The following is a 21,078-nucleotide window of genomic DNA, read 5'->3' on the forward strand; positions in this document are numbered from 1 at the left end:
GGGGCTGCGGCCGGGGACAGGGCCGGCCCCCGCCGCCGAAACGCCGGTCCCGCCCCCGACACAGCCAGGAAGAGCCACAACACTGCTTTATTGGAACCACAGCGGGAGGAGCACAGGGAGCGGCGGCTGCGACGCTGCGACGCGGGGACAGAGCGCGGCGCAGCCGGAGATTAAAAACATGGTGATTTTATAGACAAAGCCCCAAGTACAGCTGTACTGCAGAGAACACGAAAGCTGCTGTAGTGACCGTGATCCTTATAGTGCTGTCGGTGGGGGCTCAGAGTTAGGACAGTCCTGGAAAGGGGGTTTATCCGACGGAGGCCATGATCACATCCACAGGGAGCTCCTCCGCACTGCGGGCCGTGACCTGCATGGTCACGGTGTCCGTGAGAACAAGGCGAGACCGCACCAGGAGGTCATGGCCACCCCGGAACACACCTGCGGAGGACAGGGGAGGAAGCAGTGAGCACGCTGCAGGCTGCTCTCCCCTGCAAGTCTGAAGATGAACACTACTGCAAAATCTGGCAAGTCCTTGTACTGGGCCAGGAGAGACCCTAAAGCAGCTCAGTTCCCATTCATTGTAGCATACCTGGGACTGCTGCTACTGTAAAACCCATGAAACCAAAGTGTAAAATAAACTCCAGGCAGGTGAGAAGAGATCCAGGATTGTCCAAGAGCTCTGGTACTCATCTATTCTGCTGGGTAAGGCTGCTGTCTTTCCCACACCAGGCTCACTCCAAAGCAGGATGCCACAGATCACAAAGGCAGCAAATTCCACCCAGCTGAGCCTGGGGCTGACCCCAACATCCCCTCCACCACAGCACCCTCCCTGATCCCAAGACCAGTTGCTCTGCGCTGCAGAGACAGAAATCATGGCAGGAACAAACCTCAGAATCCAACCCAGAGCACAGTGAGGAACTCCTGCCCTGATTTTCAACAGGCAGCTCTGTGCCACCTCCCAGAGCTGCCCCTGAAGCAGAACCTCAGCCCACAGCTCACCTGCCAGGTACAGTGTGTGAGAGTTCTTGTTATCTGGCACTTTATCTGACCGCTCACAGGGCTGCATCCCCAGGAACTTCACAATATTGCTCACTGCCTCTGTTAGAAAAAAAGCAATAAAATGGGCTCTGTGTCACAGATACCTTAACAGGGGCACATAAAGGGCACCTAAAAGTGACTCAAGCTCTCCCTACATGTTAGAGTTCACATTCCTTGTCCTGAGGGACACACACCACTGGTCAGAATCATGGTTTTGGAGGCCACAAGGACTAAAAAGACAACACACAAAAACCCCCACCACCATGGGAGAGTTCTGTTATCTGATGTAGCAAATGTGCAACAGAAAGAAGAGGGGGAGTGAGTCAGACAAGGGCAGGAGAATGCAGCTGGCTGCACTTACTGCACAGCCCTGTCAGCCTGCTCACTTCTCTGGAGACTTGAAAAGGGAGGAGATGTTTTGCAGGAGACACAGGTCTTCAGGAGAAATATGAAAAGGCCTCAGGGAGAGTATTTCAAACCTCAAGGGGCTGTTCAAGGGAGCACAGAAATGGCTACAGGACAAGGACATTCTGTAAGGCATCAAAAGATCTGAGTTTTCACAGGTTTGTGAGTAAAACAGAAGGACTCTGACACATGATGAAAGAGAAGAGGGTTTACCCCACCAGCCTCCTCACCAGCCTCATGTCTTCTGATGTTTTCATTTTTTATCACTGGTCTCAAGAAGAATGGTGGGAATTCATAACTGAACTATGGTCTGTATGCTTAGAAGGGTTAAATACAAGAGCAAAGCAAGCTATTCTCTTGCCTCCACAATCCAGCCTGGTCTCTACTGGTCACAAAACACTCACTAGTATTTTTGAAACCTGAACTAACTTATTATGACAGTAACTGCAGCTCCCTATTAAACAGCTGTGGTGCAAAGCTTGTGAAGGGTTTTGCCCCATTAGCCTTTCTGTGACAGATCTAAAGTGAGCCAGGCTGAGCCTCTGGACTCTGCCTGCAAGAGGGAAAATAAGAGCTCTGCTGTGCTCACACACCCTTCCTTACCTTCAAGGGTTTTAATAGCAGATAAAGTAAAGGTTTCTTCCTTTTCAAACTCATCACCCACTTCATCCCAGGCTGCTCCAAAGTTTGGCTTCAGAACTCGCTGGATGTGATCAGCCACTGTGACCTCCAAGTCTTCAAGCTGGTGGTAGAAGAGGTTCAAGTGAAACACGATTGTTCTTAACCCTGAAATCCTCAGACTTTAGACTGGATCCCCTAAGATCAGGTGAATGCAGGAGACTGCCTCCACTTCCATTTCTGGTTTGCTACTGAGCAACTGCTAGGCCTGAGAAAGGCACAGTGATGCCATTTCCAGGGCTTACAAACCACATTCCTGCTCTGAGCACAGCCCTTGGTCTGACAGATCAAAGCACTGGACAAATGGCCAAAACAGAGGGAAAAACAAAAGCTTATAAATAGCTGCTTGAGCATTTGCTTCCCTGAAATGCATGTAAGCCTGTGTTTTTCCTTTCTGGCTTATCAATTTGTAGGCTGGTAAAATGAGACACTGTCAGACATGTGCCATCACCTGACACTGGCACCAGGGTAGCTGAGCAGCTGCTGTGACTGCACCTGTGCAAGGCAGAACCAGGCTTGGCCCTCCAGAGTGTGTAATGAAGGACAGGCAATGCCCTGAAGGACACCAGCCTGCATTAATTCCAACAATTCCTGCAGAAAAGAATCTCCTCCTGATTCTAGCTGAAACACATGGAAGAGTTTAAGTATCACTCAATTGCCTTGGTGACTGGTAGGAAGCTGAAAGAAGTGTTAACCTTGTATGTTCCATTGTGAAAAACTCTCCCCACTCTTTCTGGGAAGACAGTGACTCACTGCACAGCAGTGCCTCTAATCAGATTCACAGCAGTGACAGGCAATGCACAGAAAACTGTCTCTGGAGCTAACAGGCCAGGCTGAGGCTGTGAAGAACATCCCCTCCTCTCCAAGGAAGAGAGGTGCTTCTGCAGCAGCACTGCTTTCAGCAGTGTCAGTGCTGGGGAGGGAAGAGCTCCAGAGCTCCACCTTCCCCAGAATTAAGAATGAGGATGGTAACTTGCCAGGCAAGCCTCTAGACAATTAACTGTGCCACCACAGGAGCAACTTGTGGAGAACAAAAGATGCCTGAGAGCCCTCTGTCTCCATAACCCTGAGTGTGCCATTGCTGGAGCCCATAAGGCACAGTCAGCCAAACCTGGAGGATGCACCATGGCCTCCCAAAACACACATATCCTGCACAGTCAGGTGTCCACCTACAGTGCAACAGGAGAATACCCAAATGAGACAAAGGAAACTCTGCAAACTCCCCTGTGCATCAGAAACAGCAAGAGCTCCCTCTACATGATGCTGCCCTCTTCGGAGATGGTGATCACATCATTGCTTGCAGGGATCCAAGTTCAGATTGCAAAACCCCACAAAATGACAGCAGTTTCCAGGATCAGGTACATGCTCAGCTTCTTACCACATACTCATCCTCATAACCCTCGTCGTCCGTCTCGCCCGTGTTGGGATCACAGTCCTTGACAGTGAATTTCATCATGCAGCTGAACGTGCAGGCCACTGGAGACAGGAAAGCAAAGGCAAAGCTCACATCACCACCACAGCCACACTGCCCTGAGGCAGAATGGGCCTGGGAGCTTTGGGGCAGCCAGGCTCTCCCTGTCACTGTCAGCAGCACAGGCTTAGCCACTGACCTAGAGAGACAGTTTCTGTCTCTCAAGGACAAGCTCTTTATTTATAATATTAAGCAAACAGTGATAAAGACAGGCTCATGATGGTTGTACAAGACTATAATCCTCAGATCAAGTGCTATTACTAATGAACCTGACATTGTGTTGGGAACACTAACTAAACATGTCCCATCAGCACCTTGTGCAGAGGCAAGATCCACATACAGGGATCAGTTCCTGTGCCTCTGAAGTGAAAGCCCCTTGCACTGCAATGCTGCAGCTCATTAATACCACTCAGCTGGGAGAAGTGATGACTCATCCCTAGAAGATGGTACTGCTGAGTGAACAGCAGCAACCCGACAGCAGAGCAGTTCCAGAGCACAAACCAGGGAGAAACAAAGCACAGGTAAAGCCTGATTCATGTTCTGGACAGTGGCAAACAGGGAGGGGGATGTTCAATTCAAAACAGGAGGGGGATGTTCAATTCAAACAGACATCCCATAAATTCTAGCAGTTTGTCTGAAATACCCCTTTGCTACCCAGAGCATCTGGGCACACTCAGTATTTTACAAGCATCAGCCTCCCCATGTCTAACACAAAGGCTGAAGGACAGCCCAGGGTGCACAAAAGACAACTCATCTGCCAGCTCTCATGGCTCAACTTGGCAGTGCTACAGCACAAGGGAACCAGCAGAGGAGAAGGAAGGCTTGACAGCCCCCAAAACAGCAAAGACAAGTCACACTCAGCATCACTCAGGGCTGCACCCATACACAGGCTATAAATATCTGGCTGGGATGGAAGGTAGAATGTGTGAGGATAAACAATACAGGAGAAAAGAGTGCAGACTGTTTACCTGCTGTTGGATCCTCTTCAGACAGTGCCACCAGTGTGTAGCAGGTACCTGGCTGGTTGTACACCAGGGTTTTGGCAGGTACATAGCCAATGACCTCATAGCCCTCTGTTGGCTCCATCTGCACTGTGACATTCTCCAGGATCTGATCATTCAGGGTGTTCGTGCAGTCAAACTAAACAGGAAAGGGGAAAGCAGCAACAGCTTGAAGCTGCTCACTACTCCTTGCAGAGCAGCCCCAGCTGAGGCAAGGGGGAGCCTGGTGTCAGCCTGTGAACCCCCAGCTCTCTGTGCTTCCATGGTGCACCTCACCATCAGCTGGCTCATGACAGAGCAACTTGACTAAAAAGTGCTCATTTAAATGCTTTAGGGGAGAAACTGAAACCCTGCTGGGGAGTCCAGTGCTCCAGCAAGCTTTCTTTTTTAAGGAAACAAGACTTAAACCAGCACACACCAGTCCAAGGCCTGCCCTCTGCAAATCAGGCAGGATCACAAATTCAGTAAGGGCAGGGATGTGTCAGATTTTGCCTGTTTCAGTTCCACCAGTTAGTATGGAACTTTTTCTTTCAATTTCCAGTAATTCCTGAGTTAATTCTTTGCTCTACAGAAATGCAAGTACTGTGTTGCCTACATCATCCCACTTGAAGCTACAGGGACACAGTGCCTTCACAGCAGATGGAAAGATGACTGTTTGCATGGCTTGAACAAGGTACAGCTTGAGCAAGTTTCAGCAAGCCTGAAGTTTTCAGCAAGTCTAAACTTGCTGATCAGATTTGTTCCAGCTGCAATGCCAAATCTCTTAAGCTCACACAATTACATCTGGTGGATGGACAACAGAAACAAAGGTCAAGCCCTGTGAGGGCAGTGTAAGCAGTTCTGAGCTTTGAGGAAGGAGCTGGCTAAGGACAAAACACTGCAGCTCACAAGCTAGCAAAGGACTCACTGTGCCTCAGACTTCCTGAAGCCCAGGCAAGGGGACTGGCACATCAATCCTAACATCCCACATTTAGCAGCAGTGTGGTACAGCCAAAGCTAGGATGTACAGAAGAAACCACCTGTGCTACAGGCTAAAACAAAACATAGCAGATGAAGAGCTCTCCCCCACTGGATCTCTTTCTTGGGTACCCTTTTCAGCTTCTCAGATGAAGTAAGCTTCACTCTTTCATGCCCAAACCATAGAAGAAAGAACAGATTCCCCTGCCAACTCCTGAGTGAGAACAGCCCCACCTAGTGCTTGTTGGATTTGATTGTACCTGTAAGCATTGTTCAGACACACTCCCCCCACCCTTATTCATTTTCTTTGGGGTTCTGTTACCATGGATAAGAAATTAAGCACTACTCATTGCAGTGTTGTGCTTTGAACACAGACTGTGGGTGCTGCATCTCTGCAAGTGTTTAAGGCCAGGCTGGATGGAGTTCTGAGAAACCTGGTCCAGTGAAAGGGGTCCCTGTCCATGGCAGAGGGGCTGACACTGGATTATCATTAAAGTCACTTCCAACTTAGGCCATTCTATGATATCCCTGAGAGATATCTTCACAACGAAGCTTTTAGCCAGTCAGGAGCTTATTTTCTGAGAGCCCTCAGCAGCACCCCCCATAGCTACCCACCTGAAACACCATGTGGCTGACAAAGGTGTGCTTTGTGCAACGAACCACATACTCTGTCTCCAGCTCTGTCAGGGCCACAGGCTCTGGGGAGGACTTGAACAGCGGGCCCAGCCCCCGGAACTCTGGGATGGCCCCCAGTTGCTCTGAAATAGAGGACACAAATTACTGCCTTCTCAAGACACAAGGAGGTGTTAGCAGTGTCAAACCCCTTGTTTCAGCTGCCAGAAGCTGCTACAGCAAGGAACTATCCATCAAATACTCCTAAACATTCCCTAGAGACTTTTAAAATGGAGTCATCCTTTGCTCATGACTACTGCTAGACAGAAAAAAGAGCACTGCAGGCACCCCCCCCTCCAGGAGTGACCAGCTGACCTTAAGCTGGGAGCTCATGTCACTTCCTATAAGAAGGTAAGAAGCCAGAGGGGCTAAGGCAGGCTCAGCAAGAGGTGGCTACAGAGCTCTCCCACATGGACAGAGCAGAGGCCTTCCATCAATTTACCTTGGAATATTTCCTGCCGTGTTGCTGCCACTTTCTCTGGCTGTTTCACTACAGCGACGGGGACATTTTCTGCAAATGAGAAAGAAAGCACTCAAACAAAAACAAACCCAAAAGAGTTGAAGGGGAAGAGTAAGAAATCACTAAATCAGAAAACAGATCAATGTCTAAAGAGGAATTTGACTATGGAAAGCAAGGGAGCTCATTCTCATTTGATGTAGACTAGACACCCCTACTTGGCTTCCTAAGCAGCTTTAAAACTGCAACAGCTCCACTGAGGATTGCCAGCTACTACTATTATTAGCAGTTGGACTAAACTGAAACATTAATGTGAGAGCAACCAGATTTGCAGGCCTTAGTCTTTCCAGGAGATGCAATCCCACAAAATTCAAATGGGATGGAGCCCAGCAGTTCTCAGCAAGCCCAGGGCAGGGAATCACCAGCATTCAGGGGACCTGATTCCTCACCTGCTCTTTGCTCGATGATGGGAGCTGTTGCCAAAGGAACAGATTTCAAGTCAAAGGGTTTCTCAGAGGGCTCCAGGGTGTACTGATGCAGAGCCCTCTCCAGGCCAGGAATGGACACCGTCAACCCTGGGGACAGAAGGGACAGGCCACTGAAACCACAACAATGCCAGGTCTTTAGTTTAACTCTTGTTAGACCAGGAAAGAGGAGCAGACTTGTTTTAAGGCCTTCCTGCAGTACCATTCAGGATGTAGCCAGCATTGAGGGCTTTCTGCTTCTGCTCCAGAACATTCAGGTAGAAGGTGGCTCTGTCTCTCACTTCATTGTCATCATCCATCACACACCTGAGGGGAAAGTGGAAAACTTTCTTCAGAATCCACATCACTAAGAAACATCACAGGGTCAGTAAAAACATGCCATAGGGGAAATCCAGCAATCTCCTAGCAATTATATTAGAAAAGCAGTAATCTGCCACACATGGCTTCTGTCCACTTTGTAGTGCTGAATGCACTGGTGATCCTGTCACAGAATCACAGGTACCCTGTGCACCTTCTCAGACCCACAGGTAGAAGAGACTAGACAAGCTCTCAAGCAAACAGGGTATTTCACACAGGATGCTGAAAGACTCTGAGACCCAACTGACCTTCTCAGTAACACCAAGATACTGGGTAACATCTCCTCATTCTGAGCTCCAAACTTTGCAAGGGCACTTACAGCACCTGTAGCAAAAGTCATGAAAACTGAATTAGAAAGCAAAGGAATCAGCTGAAGTTTCCTCCATTTCTCAGCCTTGATCAAACATCATGTCAGAGATGCTACACTAGTAAACTGTCTACATTAGTAAAACTGTGACTAGAAAGAAGCAGAGGTGAAGTGTTAGCCTGCAACCCTTTGTCTGGTTTCAGAACCAGTGCATATGCCTTCCCACTTCTCAGCCACAGGCTGTCTCTTCCATCAATACTACTGCAGTATCTTTGCTGTATAAAACAATCTGCTCAGGCCTAGAGGAAATCACAACCCTCAAAAGCAGAGGCATTCATACACTATGGCTGTGTAAGGGCAGAGAACTTTCCAGGTCTGTCACTTACCTGCCCGGACTTCTTCGTGCTCCAGAACAACCCTGTTGTAGATGAAGCGAATGTATTTGGAGGGGTTGTTGGTTTTGGGCCCTTCCTGCCCCAGGAGGTGGAGGATACGAGTGGCCAGCACAGTGAACTCGCAGTCCTCAATGAATTCACAGAGGTGAGACAGGCCTGTCTCTTTGCTCTCTGAGTTCTCCTCGATAATGCTGATGATGCAGTCCACGATGGCTCTCTTGTATTCAAAGCCACCCTGAGGAGCAAAAGGGAACTGCTCAGCTGGAAACATCAAAGTATTTTAGAGACTCTGAGCTAGCCAGACAGGAGAAACATTCCTTTGAAAGGTCACTCACACTCAGTGCTTTTTAATGTGTGCTTGAAAGGAGGAGGGCAGTAATTCTGCCCTCGCTTTTGACCCTCTTTACACCCAGAGGGCCAGCTAATATTCAAGCTCTCTTGCCAGCTCCCTTCAGAATGGCTGTACTGGAGAAAAAAAAAACCTGAGTCCTAACCTAAGAGTAAAAGGATTAATCTGGCTGAAGGGTTTTTGTCTCCATCAAAATCCTCTGCTGCTAGAATTAGTGCTTAAAACCAGCCATATGGAAGGAGAAAAAACCCCACCCTCTCCCCTTTAGCACTAGGCATCTGAGGATGAATCACAAGAGAAACGTATGAAGGATTGTATCTGCCACAGCAGGACACAGCAAATAGCTCTACTAGTGTGGGATGATAGGCAATCAATACCTCCCCAGGTACAGCCACAACCTGACATGCCAGTAATGCTTGGCAATCTCAGACATTATTTACTGATGTCCTCAGTACACACCAGGGGATTAAACTGCACACTACCCTCTGCCAATTACATGCACAGTGCTGGGCATTTGGATCTTTCTGAGCTACTTCAGATTAAAAAAGCTTTAAAACAGAATGCTTTGAAGTACAAAACCACATTCAAAATGATACCATCCACCCACAGAAAATATGGGAAAGGAGAATGGTCCATTTTTCACAGGGGTAAAATGAGATGCTCCAGTTTGTTCCCAACTGAGAGGCTGTAATTGGCAGGAAGTGATGTCAGAGCAAGCAGTGGTGCCAGCTGTGCTGCAGACATGTTGGATCATTTAGAAACAGCCTCAGCAAACCTCTGTAAAGCTGTCTTTCTGTGATTTTTGTCTGACTGAATGCAGAGAATGGTTATAGGTACTCGTGATCCCTTCACTGCCAGAGCACAGACACCAGAACAAAAGTGGTCCCGTGTCATCAATAAATAGGTTGTTATTGAATCTTTGTGTACAAGACAAAACTTCTTGGAATTTGCTGTCAAAGTATAAAAGAAAGCTGGTTCAAATGTGAAACACACATGGACTGCCAACAGATCTGCTGTTGCTTGCATTTGCTTTCAGAGTTAATAAACCCCCATAAAAAAAAAATCACAGAATGAAAACCACACTAAAAATATGCCTGGCAGTATGCTTATAACAATTGTGCACAGCTGGGCATTTCTGCAGTTAGACTGCAAGCCTATTAGAGAGAGGCTTTCACTGCACAGCCCTATCAGTAAAAGCCTGACACTCATAGGGAGCACTGTTATGCCCACAAGCAAGGCAGACACAGCTGTCCTGCACACTCACCACACAGCTGTCCTGCACACTCACCTCCTCCCGGAGCATAGTGAAGAGGAAGTTCATGAGGACAGCGTGCTTGCGAGGGTACTTCTGACACAGAGCATTGATGGCCTGCACCACTACCACCTGCAGGAAAAGGGGGCAAGCAAAAAACAATTCTGTTTCACCCTGCAGGAAAAAATAGCCGAGTTGTATCAATTTTCTGCTGGCCTCCCTAGGCTGGAAATCACGTTTTTGTGTTTGTTTATTCAACAAATGAAGTTCCAGGAGGTACAATATTAACAATTGGAGGAGATAGATCTTTATGCACTGGCCAGCCCATAAAGAAAGCCCACACCCACTGGAAAGAAGAAAGATTTAATTCTCAGAAGGCATCTCCCCAGGAGAGAGCATGTGACTTTGGAGATGTAGGACTGAGGCATGGCTTAGGCAGACAGCCTCAAATACTTTCTCTTCCCTGCAAATATTCTGCTGCTTCTGGAAGCAGCTCCATGCAGGTTTAGAGCATACACACAAACATGGACAAAGACCATAAGGTTTCTTCAGGAATCTGGGTGTCCCTCCTCCTCCCACTTCCTTACTTTGAACTCATCTGAGATTTCTGACATGAAGGAGGAGATCTGCTTCATGAGCCGGTCGATGCTGCTCTCACTGCCGGTTTTCAGCAGCGTGGTGATGGCCAGGGTGGCGATGCTGCGGTTGGAGTCTGTCACAAGGTTCTCCAGGTCCAGGTTACAGGCAGTCACAGCAGATGGGTGCTTCATGGCCACCTGCAGCAGCCAGGGAAGAATAAAAATCCCTCAAGAGATGCAAAAGGCCCAGCTGGCAAAACCCAGCAAAACTCACTCCTTCCCATAGAAATGAGTGGCATAGACTGCACATGAGGGACATCTCAGCTAATCTGGAGTTAAGGTAACCAGCTCTTGTTTCCTGCAGAATTGCACCCCTTGCTGGAAGAAAAGCAGTAGCAGTAAACAGTCTTTTATTATTTTTAACTCTCTGATTTTGCTCTATATAGTAAGAAAAGAAAGCTGTGAATTCCCAACAAGAATGTAGCCAGACTAGCTGTGCAAAACAGCTCTGTAGGCAGAAGCACAGCAGTTACCAGACACTACTATTCTCTTTTTCTTTTATAGTGTTTATAAGGAGAAGGGAAAAGCTGGAGTAAAGACTGCCACAGAGCAGGCAAGAAGCATCACCAAGGTTTGATCCCTGTTTTACAAGGAGCTTCCACACCATGGGAAGCTCAGAAGGGAAAGCAGTAACACTAAGACTAGTGACATTCTAAGAGACCAGTGAAAACTACCAGGGGTTTTTTTCTTCTGTAGAGTGCTCTTTGAGGTTTTATTCCAGACAGAAAGCAATGAAATGTAAGGCTGTAGCACAAGACAGAGGTTATTCACACAAAATCTTCACATAATCTGACTGCTTTCTTCTGCAGTCTGCACCTCCTGCACATGAGGCACTACTGGAGCTCCCAAGGGACTGGCTCCTACCTTGTTGAGGGTACGGACGGCTGCGTATCTTAGTGCTGCTTTCGGGGAGCTGCAGAACAGTTGCAGAACTGCAAGGTGGGAAAACCAACACAGGCAGATGTTTAGGCACTCTGTTATTGAGAGCATTTCATACCTAAAGCAAGAGCTTTAGCAAAGAGATAGCTGCAAGCATAAGGTAACTAGAAAAATGCTTAAGAAGCAATTGTACTTGTAACAGATTCTTCCCTGTTTCTTTTCCCCTTTGCCTTTGTCACACCCCTGCTGACAACTAACTCTTACTTATCTCCACCTTCTTCCACAGTGCTGCTATCCTCTGCTCCTTGTGAAAGCCAAATTCATCACCTTGTCATCTTTCCTATTAATTTGAACTGCTGTTCTCTATTTCATGCAAACCCTGCTCCTTTCCCAGAACTGACCCATGAAGTAATAACACTTGAACACACCAGGAAATACCTTTACAAGAACAAGGCAATTCCCACACACCACAGGCTCTCAGTAGCAGCATAAAGCAACAAAGGACAGAACAGCATAAAAAGCCTGACACTACACAAGGCCCTTGTTTCTTGGGGCAATCAGCAGGGTCACCACTGGAGGCTCACAATTCCCTTTCCATGACCATGAGCACCACACTTACCTGAGACAGCTGGAGCCAACTCCTTGGCAGTGCAGTTGGGCAGGTTAACAATGGCAGATGCAGCTTCATACACCACCATCTCATGCTTGTTTCTCAGACAGCTCTCAATGAAATCAAACAGAGGGCTATCGCGGCTAAGGGACAAAAAAACCCCACAAGACTGAATTAAAACAAAGGTACCAAGAAAAATCAAGAATTCAGCAGCAGAAATGGGCAGGTCCCACAGCCCATGGAAAGGTAAAAGCAGCCATAAACCCACTTCGTCCCCAGATTTTGCAGTTGTTATTATACTGTACTTCCAGCATGCTTGACAGTCAGGCTGCCTTCTGAGAAGACACCCTCTGCCTTACAGCCTAAAGGGAATCCCCCTCAATTCTCACACAGTAGGAAATGACTGTACACACCACAACTCTTATCCATCAGGAGGCCACACTGCATACATGCTAGATAAACAATTACAGAAGAATAAACAATTACAGAAGAATAAATTACAGAAGACAGAGAAAATGAAGTAAAACAAAGAACAGCTATGCAAAACAGTCCAGAGAAACAAAGTAGTATTTGATGTGCAAGCAAGACTCACAGAAGTCATCCCAAAACAACCAGGAAGACTTCCTATAATTTCTCTGCTTTTATGCAACAGTAAGAGGGTAGAAGATACATGCTGCTCTTCAAAGACAGAAATAATGAGATGGCAAGTGAGTCTGCAAGAGGAGACGGAAGCAGGACCAGGAAGTTCCTTCAGCAGGGCAAAGGAGCCTGCTCACCTGCCAGCCTCCTCCTCCAGCAGCTTGCTGGCTATTCGGATCATCAGGCAGTAGGCAAACGGGGACTTGAGGCCGTGGCGTGTGAACTTGCTGAGCATCTTGTTGACTGCCAGGCGGTCGTTCTTCCGCACGTGGTACAGCAGGCCCAGGGCGTGGTACTGTGCAGGGAAAGAGAATGTCACAAACCCACGGTGGGTTCTTCCCCCTTTGTCCCCTCTGTCACCCAGAGGTGCCTGGCTGAGCTCCAGCAGTTTGCTCCATGCCCAGCTGCTGGTGGCTGTTCCCCTGGTGGAGGTGGGTGTCCTACCTGCACCATGATATTGTCACTGGAAGCTGCCTCCTGAGCCTCATTCACCCAGCGCTTCACCACATCATAACTGGTCTTCAGCAAGTGCTGGAAGGAGATGGAGCCACAACAACCCATGAGATAAGACTGGAGGAAGCTTTGGGAATTTCAGCTTATCTTAAGAAGAAATGAGCCTTCCCCATGAATGTGCTGGTAGCAGCAATTTATAGAAGAACAAGGGATCAGCCTGCAGAGATCTGGCCATGACAGCTGCAGCCTCAGGAGGTTGATGATCTCTAACAAAGTCAGCGCCAGTCCCTCAGTTCACAAAGACAGGAATAGCAACAAAATCCTGAAACTCCCAAGATGTCCAGTCCCACCACAGATAACTGCCTCCCTGGCTGATTGTCCCTCAGGCCTGTGCTGCAGGGAGTACATACCAAGGAAGACACGAGAGCAGAGCTGGACACACTTGGCACTTTGTCAACGATCGCCTGCTTCATGTAGCGCTCAATGGCCTGCAGCATGGTACTCTGCAGGGAGAGGGAAACAGCACTGACATGGGAAAGCCTTTCTGACTGTGAAAGGCATGGGGTAAAGTAGGAAAAAGTGAAGGGCACAGAGCTGCCCCATGGGAAAAGCAGCACTTACATCAGTGATCTGACAGAGTGCTCTCACAGCAGGGCCTCGGTAATTGTCATCCTTCCCAGTCATGTCTTTGGTTAAGCTGGGGAAACAGGAAGCTCTCAATATGGCACTCCTGAGCCAGCAGCTCTCAGGTGCACACACAGAGCACACAGAGCAGCAGGCAGCCAGCATCACGGCTGAATGCCAAGCAGGCAGCTGCAGGTCTCAGGCAAATCCCACTGGAGTGGGAAGGCAGGAGCAAAAGATCAGTACTCAGGTCAGTGGGAGACCAACTGTGAAGGGCCAGGAATTCATCATATTGCAGCACCTGAGCCTGGCTTCTGCCTCAGCCCTCTATAGACCCTACACTGACCTGCTCCTGACTCGCCAACAGGACATCTGACTGGCATGATGTCCTAGGTTACAACACAAAGATGTAATCTATTCCCATCCTCAAGAGCTGCTGAAAACAGGAGGGGCATTATTTTTTCCTTATCTCCTGTTAATGGGCCCATCAATGCCTTGCCAATGACTCAGAGATATCAAGGACCCACCACATGACTCGGATATCAGCCCATTGTGAGATGCTGTGCCCAGGGGAGAGGAGCTAAGCATCCCTACCTGGATATAATCTGGGCCTTGGCACAGAACAGGTAGCCCTTACCCACTGGTTTCCAGAGGACAAGAGCTACCAGATCTTTTCTACAAGACCACCACTTCAACAAGACCATTTCATCTGGACTGCTACCACCACCCTAACTAGCAGGGTGTTAGGTTGTATTCTGACTCTGTCAGTGGTTTTTTTTCTTTTGTATTATTGCATGTATTTGTTTTTTTCCCTTTTCCTAATAAATTGTATTTCTGACTTAGAGTTTCTCACTGGTTTTGCTTTCAAACCAGAACACATGATCAGCAATTTAGGAATAACTCACAGAGGGAATTTTGTTCCCTAGTGAAGTCACATTCAGTGCTGCTACAGAAGTAAATCCTTGTCTACCTTGGGATTTATGCCAGAATTCTTCAAAACATTTCAAGGCATTCAGACAGGAGTTAATGAAAAAAACTGCAAAAAGGGCAAAGCCAGCAGTGCTACCATATCATGTAACCAAGAGACACTCCAGACATCCATGGGCATGGGATATGGGGACACAGCATATTCTGCACACATCACTACGAGTTTAATGTCTGTATTTTATTGGTCTTTTATAAAGGAAAGCTTTTTCCTCACCAAGGGCATTCCCTATCATCACCCTGCTCAGGGACTACTTCAAGAAGCTGGACAGACATTACTGAAGAGCATGTCAGCATTACAGCAAGAAAAGTGAAGTGACTGACCTGCTAGTAACAATGATCACATCTTCTGCAATAGAAGACATCTCCTTGATAGTGAGGTAACACATCCTGCGAAGAGTTGGCTGGCAAGGAAAAAAGCAAGGAGAACATCAGCTGAGATGGTCCCAGATAGGAAGGGATCTCAGTTTTCCCTGCTTACATAATTTTATCATGACAATCCTGATACCTTCAGAGTGCATCACTCCCTGAGTGTAAAAGATGAACAAAATCCAGACTGATGAACAAAACACCTCTTCTTCTTCTAATCCCTCAGTCTTAGGGTGAGGCCATAGAGATACCAGATCTAGCTGGATCTACAGTTTCATCTTCCACTTGTCATTCATATGAACAAGGAGAAAGCCTTGGAACTATTTGATGGTTTGGTGGTTGAAAGCCTTGTGTTGCTCCAAAAGCAAGAAAGCAAACAATTTCTATTCCTGAGTCTGGGGATTTCTGCACTGGTCTCATGATTTTAAAGCCTTGCAGTTTGGGGGACAACTAATGACAGTGCTACTGCTGTGAGTGGGCACTAACTCTCAGCCTCCTCCAAACACACAATTGTTGTCTGTCAGCAGGATATTTTAATGCTGGACATAAAGCACATTAAAATCCACCTGCCTACCACAATCTCAGAGTTAAATGGCAATTTAGAGAGAGGAATCTCTGCCTTAAGAGCAGTGCATACTTCAGTTAAGTTGCTACAAGATCTGGGAAGGGCTAGGAAGCTGATCACCATTTCTAAACTTTCACCCTACTCTTCCCACTCAGATCAGGTAGCTTGAGACAGGACAGAAAAGCTGATTGTACAAAACTGTATATCTCAAGGGACAACTTGTCCCACCAGGTAAATAGAGAAAACCAAAGGCAGACTTACATCATTGGACTGAAACAGCTTGGTCATAGCAAAGAAGGATTCGGTGGCTTCCATGACACCAAGGTGCTCCCCCTAGTTGTGTGGAAAGAAGAAAGGAAATCCCAAATATCACAGCCAGCTTTGGGCCTGATGCACATGTCTGTATAGATGTGTATTTTCTCTCTCTTACCTGGTTTATGAGATACAAGATCTTGGTGAGGATATGAGCACATTTTCGTGGGTTTATGGGAGTCTCATTAAACACTCGAGCCTGGAAACAAAGCACAGACAAGGACTGACACTGACCCCCCTGGCAAACACTGTCCTGCCTGTCCCAGCTACACACCGTGAGTGAGGCATGGCAAGGCACATAATGACTTTGGATCAAATTTTCCTTTTATTCCTCTTAAACATGGACCCCTTCAAACAGCTGGTTTTGCAGTCTGGGACTACAAATCCATGAGCAATGGAGGTTTAAAGGCTAAATTCTCATCACACTTTCACCCACACTGGTCTGCACTGTGTGCTAGCTAAAACACCACCCTTCTGACAGACAAACTTGAACTTACTGAGGCTACAGGAGCCAACACCAGTCCCAACCTCAGAGCAAACAGAGAATGCTGAAACAACAGGGGCTGGGGATTGAGAATGGCATTTCTTCAGAGAAAATTCATAAAACTCTTTAATAACCACTCACACCCCTCTCACTAATATTGTCGTCCAAAAGGCATTTGGGGTGTCCAAGGCACTTTCCCAATCTTCCTGCTTTGGGGTGAGCTTTCCCAGATAATTTCATTCCTTTTATTACTATTTATAGTTCACAGCCTTTTATTTGTTACAGAGACCATTTCAACCTTGTTCCTTTATCTGTCCAGTAATAAAATAAGAACTGTTGCTCATCTCTTTCAGAGCAAGCAGGACTGTAACAAATCCTCATTTCCTTGCTGAAGTTCTCCAGTGACCTACTCAAGAGAGGGAGAGACTCTCTCCAGTGGGGTACACAGAGGACATGGTCTGGAGATTTACCTCTTGCAAGACTGCACTCTTCTCCAGGTGCTGGAATGGGTTGGAATTCCCACCTGCAAAACAAAGAGAGTAAAAGTCTCTCCAAGGATAGTGCCATGGGAAAGCAATTTTTTAACCATGCCCATACTTTGAAAGCAGTCTGAGCATTTTGGGGTGATTTTTTTCCATGAACACCAAGCAATGAGAGAACTTCCTTTGAAGTAATATTAACTGGATGTCTTCATGGCAGGCAGGGAAGGCAGAGCAGATGGGACATTCTTCAATTTGACCATTCTTCAATTTGCCATCCCCTCCAGAAGTAACTGCTGTGAGCTGAGGCAGACTGATCAGCTGTAAAATAACTGTGCTCCATTCTATCCCCAAAGACGTATTTCCACCCTGGGCTGGAGCTTGCTGGCAGTTAGAGCATCAAAGGACAGGCCTAGGAACAAAAGCTTAGACAGAAAGAGGAATTGCTTGCCAGACTGGTGAGTCAGGAGTGCTTTATCCCTCCCATATAAACCAAACAAAAATCCACCAGTAAAGTATTTTGGCTTTATCACAAATTAAGAGAACAAGACAGCAGACTAGATAGGCTGGACACAAAGTAACTTTCATTGTTCCACTTAACAGAGTAAATTATTATTAGTAAATTATTACTAAATAATTTAATTTTTAATTTAATACTAAATACATAGTAAATTATTACTAAATAATTAGAATCCCTCAGCAATTAAGGATGGAATAATCAGAGGGAAAAGCACTATCATTCTGCATGGTCTCTATTAGATTGCCTCCCAAGTATTTGTGAGCTGCAGCTTTTCAAAAGCTGCTAGTTATTGATAAGCAGGTTTTAATTAGAACCTATGTCCTGCCTGGCCCTGGGACAGAATGCAGCCTTTTTCAGGGTTGTTGTAGTGCTTGTTCCAAAGCCTGGTCCACCAGAGAGAACCTCTCCTGGGCCAAAATCTGACCTGACCCAAGCTTGAAGCATCCCAGGCTGGTGCCAGGAGCCCTCTCTAGTGTAAGCCTTACATACAAAAGCAAACACATCTCTGCTCTGGCTCCTTCCTGGTTCATAACATGCCCTCCTCTGGCTCAGGAGAAGTTTGCAAAGGCAGCAGGTGGCTGAACAAAACACAGACACTTATGTGAGGTTGAAGAGGTAGAACAAAGCAAGGGGAAAGTGCAAAAATGTCTCTAGTATGAGTATGAACCAGTTCTAGGATAAATATGTTAATGTGTTCCAAAAATCTGCCCAGCAGCCCAGTATTTCCATGGTCCAGCATGTCTACAATCCTTAAATCAGCCATGAATAACACTGCATCACCTCTTTATCCTTCATAGCACTAAGGATCCCAAAATACATTGTACATGGGGTCCCAGTCCTCACAGCACCCTGCATTAGTTTTCTTCCATGGAGAGGGAGGGCAGAGCAAAGGTTGTGTGTTCATAAAGTTCCTAATATTGGCTAACTAACAACAATTTATTCTGATTTGTAGAGATACATAAATTTGTGGCCAAAATGACATGTCAAAGGGAGTGGGAGCAGGTCATCCAAGGCCAGCAAAACTATGGAAAGCAAAGACACAGAAGGCAATTAACTGGATTTGTGCTTCTCCTGCCAGCCCTAGCCATAGGTAATGTCAATAATTTGATGGGTGTGGCAAGGTGCAAATGAAGGACAATCCCCAAAATTAAAGCCAAGAGCAATTCCCCTCCAACAGCTGCCTCACTAAATTCTCTGCTTATCAAGATGTCACTAGAGGCCTTGGAAAAGGGAAACAACGGCAAAGCATTGAATGCCCATTAAGATAAAAAGAAAGCACAGCCACACAGAACAATCACCAAGATGTATGCTGAATCAATTTGTTTCAGGACACACTGATTTGTTATGCAGAGCAAGATGTGTAGAAGACTTCATAGGAAGATGAAAAAGATACCACAAAGCTAAACCATGAAAGAAAACACTGTCTTATGATACAACGCTTCCACCTGAATTACACACCACATAAAATATCAACTTCTTTCTTACTAATCGGCCTAAAGTTCTGAAAACTCAGGCATGAAACTTTGTGTTTTCTTGGTGCTCTCAGATTTCCTGATCCATTGAAAGTAGCAGTGATTGTGGGGCCAGAAACGACGAACTGGATTCTACCCGGCCATAATGCACCTGGTTCCAGAGCTGGGCAGCTGTGAACAGCGCTAATGTGCTCAACATTTAGTCCCAGGCTCTGCACCTGCTGATGTGGCAGTAACCTCGGGGTGCTGTGCCCATACAACCAGTTTATCCTCCGGCCGCGGCTGCGAGGAGGAGGCAGCAGACTGCTCTAGTGCCCCCACAGTGCTCCCATAGTGCCTCCATAGTGCTTCCATAGTGCTCCCACAGTGCTCCCCACCGGTTCCATGCACACCAGCAAGCCCCCGCCGCCAAGCTGGCACCGAGCCTCCCCTCCCAGCTCCCCCTGTCCCTCACAGACCCCCCCATTTCCACAGGAGGGGTCTCTTCCCTCCCAGCTCTCCCCGCAGCCACGAAGGGCTCCCCCTCACCGATCCCCCCCGTGCCCTCAGAGGGGTCGCTCCCCTCACAGCGCCCCCGGCCTCCCCTCACCCGACTCCTCGTCCTTCTTGTCGAACTTCTTCAGCATGGTGCTACCGAGGGGCCTGTGGCTGCAGCCCTCCCGTCCCGTGGCAGTCCCAGCCTAGGTCCCGGTCCCAGTCCCGATTTCGATCCTGGTCCTGATCCCGATCCTGGTCCCGGCACGGCCCCCGCCCCTTCCTGCCCCCGCCCTTTCCTGCCAGCCTGTCACTGTCACCGTGACCGCCGCACTGCGCAGGCGCAGCACCGCCCCCGCCGACGTCTGCAGGGCGTGGCACGGAACCGTGACTGACAGGGAGGGGGCGGGGCCAAAAGGCAATAGCGCGATCTGATTGGCGGAGGGCAGGGCGGGGGCGGGGCTGGCAGGGGTCCGCGCTGGAGGGACACCGGGACTGCAGGGGCAGCCCTGGGGACACTGGGACGCTGCTCGGCGCTCTGGGGCTGAGAGAGCGCAGGGCAGGAGGCACCGGTAACAGAGGAAACACTGATGATGAGGGTGGCACTGGGATTCCTGAGCTGGGCAGGGGAAGGGCACTGGGGAGGTGAGGGGGCACTAGAGGCAGAGGGGGCTGAACCGTGGGGGCACGCTGGGTCTCGGGGAGGACAGATGAGACGCGGGAGCAGAACATGGAAATGAGGAGATCGTCGCGGGCTCAGCGTCCCAGGAATAATTGGGAGTGGCAAGGGACAACAGTTGTCACTCAGGCTTCCTGCCCTGGAGTGTCCCACTTGGGTGCACCAGCTCTGGCAGGTCTTCCTATGACCGCTGTCCCCCACTGCTGCTGGGACCCTGTCTCTACCCTGGACCCCAAACTCCAGGCTCAGCCCCACAGCACACTCCCAGTGGGTGCAGGGGGTATCTCAAGGGGCCAGGCACTGCCCGGGCATCACCTGAGCCTCAGGTCAAGCAGGGATGGCAAAAAACCTTTTTACCCACCTTGACACCTCACCCCAACCCACCATCTGCTGGCACGTCCCTTCCTGAAATCCGTCCCTTCCGTGGAATGTGGGGTCACCCCAGTCGCCTCTGCCCCTTTCCCAGAGCCATGCCCACCCCAGAGTGCGAGGGCTCACTCACCCTGCAGCAGGTAGTCCTCAAAGAGCATGGCCGTGTCCCCCAGCAGCTCCAGTGGCCCCCCTGGAGGTGTCTCTTGCCTCAGCCTGGCTTGCACCACCCTGTACTTTGCACGGGGCGGCCGCACTCTGCTCTGCTCTGCTCTTATCTCCCAGCTGGGCTGGAAGCAGCAGCTCCAGGGGCACAACATGAGTTCCCTGTTGGCCCAGAGCTACTGTGGGCTCCCTGGGCAGGCTCTGCTGTTGGTGCCAGGTCTGACACCCCTCATGTGGAATTTAATGACCTCCGTGCTAGCCCTGGCTGAGCACATGCCGTCACAGCACCTCTGGAGAAAAGGAACACAACATGGGAGCCTAAAGGGGTGTGTGACAGTGTTCCCATGGGTCTGAGGATGAGGGAAGAGACAAGGATATGACTCTATGCTTCAGAAGGCTTCATTTATTATTTTATGATATATATTATATAAAAACTATACTAAAAGAATAGAAGAAAGGATTTCATCAGAAGGCTAGCTAAGAATAGAAAAAAAAAAAGGAATGCAAAACAAGGGCTTGTATCTTGGACAGAGAGTCTG

The 21,078-nt window shown here is 48.2% G+C and overlaps 1 protein-coding gene across 1 annotated transcript; it reads right to left on the reverse strand.

Moving 5' to 3' along the window:
* Positions 1 to 79: 79 nt before the first annotated feature.
* On the reverse strand, positions 80 to 19,595 carry COPG1 (COPI coat complex subunit gamma 1). The gene is made up of 24 exons (XM_054280836.1): positions 19,442 to 19,595; positions 16,852 to 16,904; positions 16,016 to 16,096; positions 15,847 to 15,918; positions 14,976 to 15,055; positions 13,665 to 13,740; positions 13,454 to 13,546; positions 13,035 to 13,121; positions 12,728 to 12,885; positions 11,961 to 12,094; positions 11,327 to 11,394; positions 10,412 to 10,600; positions 9,861 to 9,956; positions 8,215 to 8,458; positions 7,770 to 7,845; positions 7,367 to 7,470; positions 7,129 to 7,254; positions 6,665 to 6,733; positions 6,166 to 6,308; positions 4,561 to 4,732; positions 3,500 to 3,597; positions 2,047 to 2,185; positions 1,000 to 1,098; positions 80 to 438 (listed from the first exon to the last, which is right to left on the reverse strand). Exons 1-24 carry the CDS (start codon positions 19,476 to 19,478, stop codon positions 308 to 310), a joined length of 2,625 nt encoding a protein of 874 aa, XP_054136811.1. The 5' UTR covers positions 19,479 to 19,595; the 3' UTR covers positions 80 to 307.
* Positions 19,596 to 21,078: the final 1,483 nt, after the last annotated feature.

This window comes from Melozone crissalis, unplaced genomic scaffold, assembly GCF_028551555.1.
Source record: "Melozone crissalis strain CALT ecotype California unplaced genomic scaffold, PUWL_Pcris_2 ptg000029l_1, whole genome shotgun sequence".
In the NCBI taxonomy this organism is placed as follows: domain Eukaryota; kingdom Metazoa; phylum Chordata; class Aves; order Passeriformes; family Passerellidae; genus Melozone; species Melozone crissalis.

Coding starts and splice junctions, on each gene's coding strand:
- COPG1 (XM_054280836.1), bottom strand. CDS start 19,478: ATGCTGAAGAAGTTCGACAAGAAGGACGAGGAGTCGG. Junction 15,056..15,846: donor AGCTGTTTCAGTCCAATGAT/GTAAGTCTGCCT, acceptor TTTCCTTGCCAG/CCAACTCTTCGCAGGATGTG. Junction 6,734..7,128: donor CATCATCGAGCAAAGAGCAG/GTGAGGAATCAG, acceptor TCTCATTTGCAG/AAAATGTCCCCGTCGCTGTA.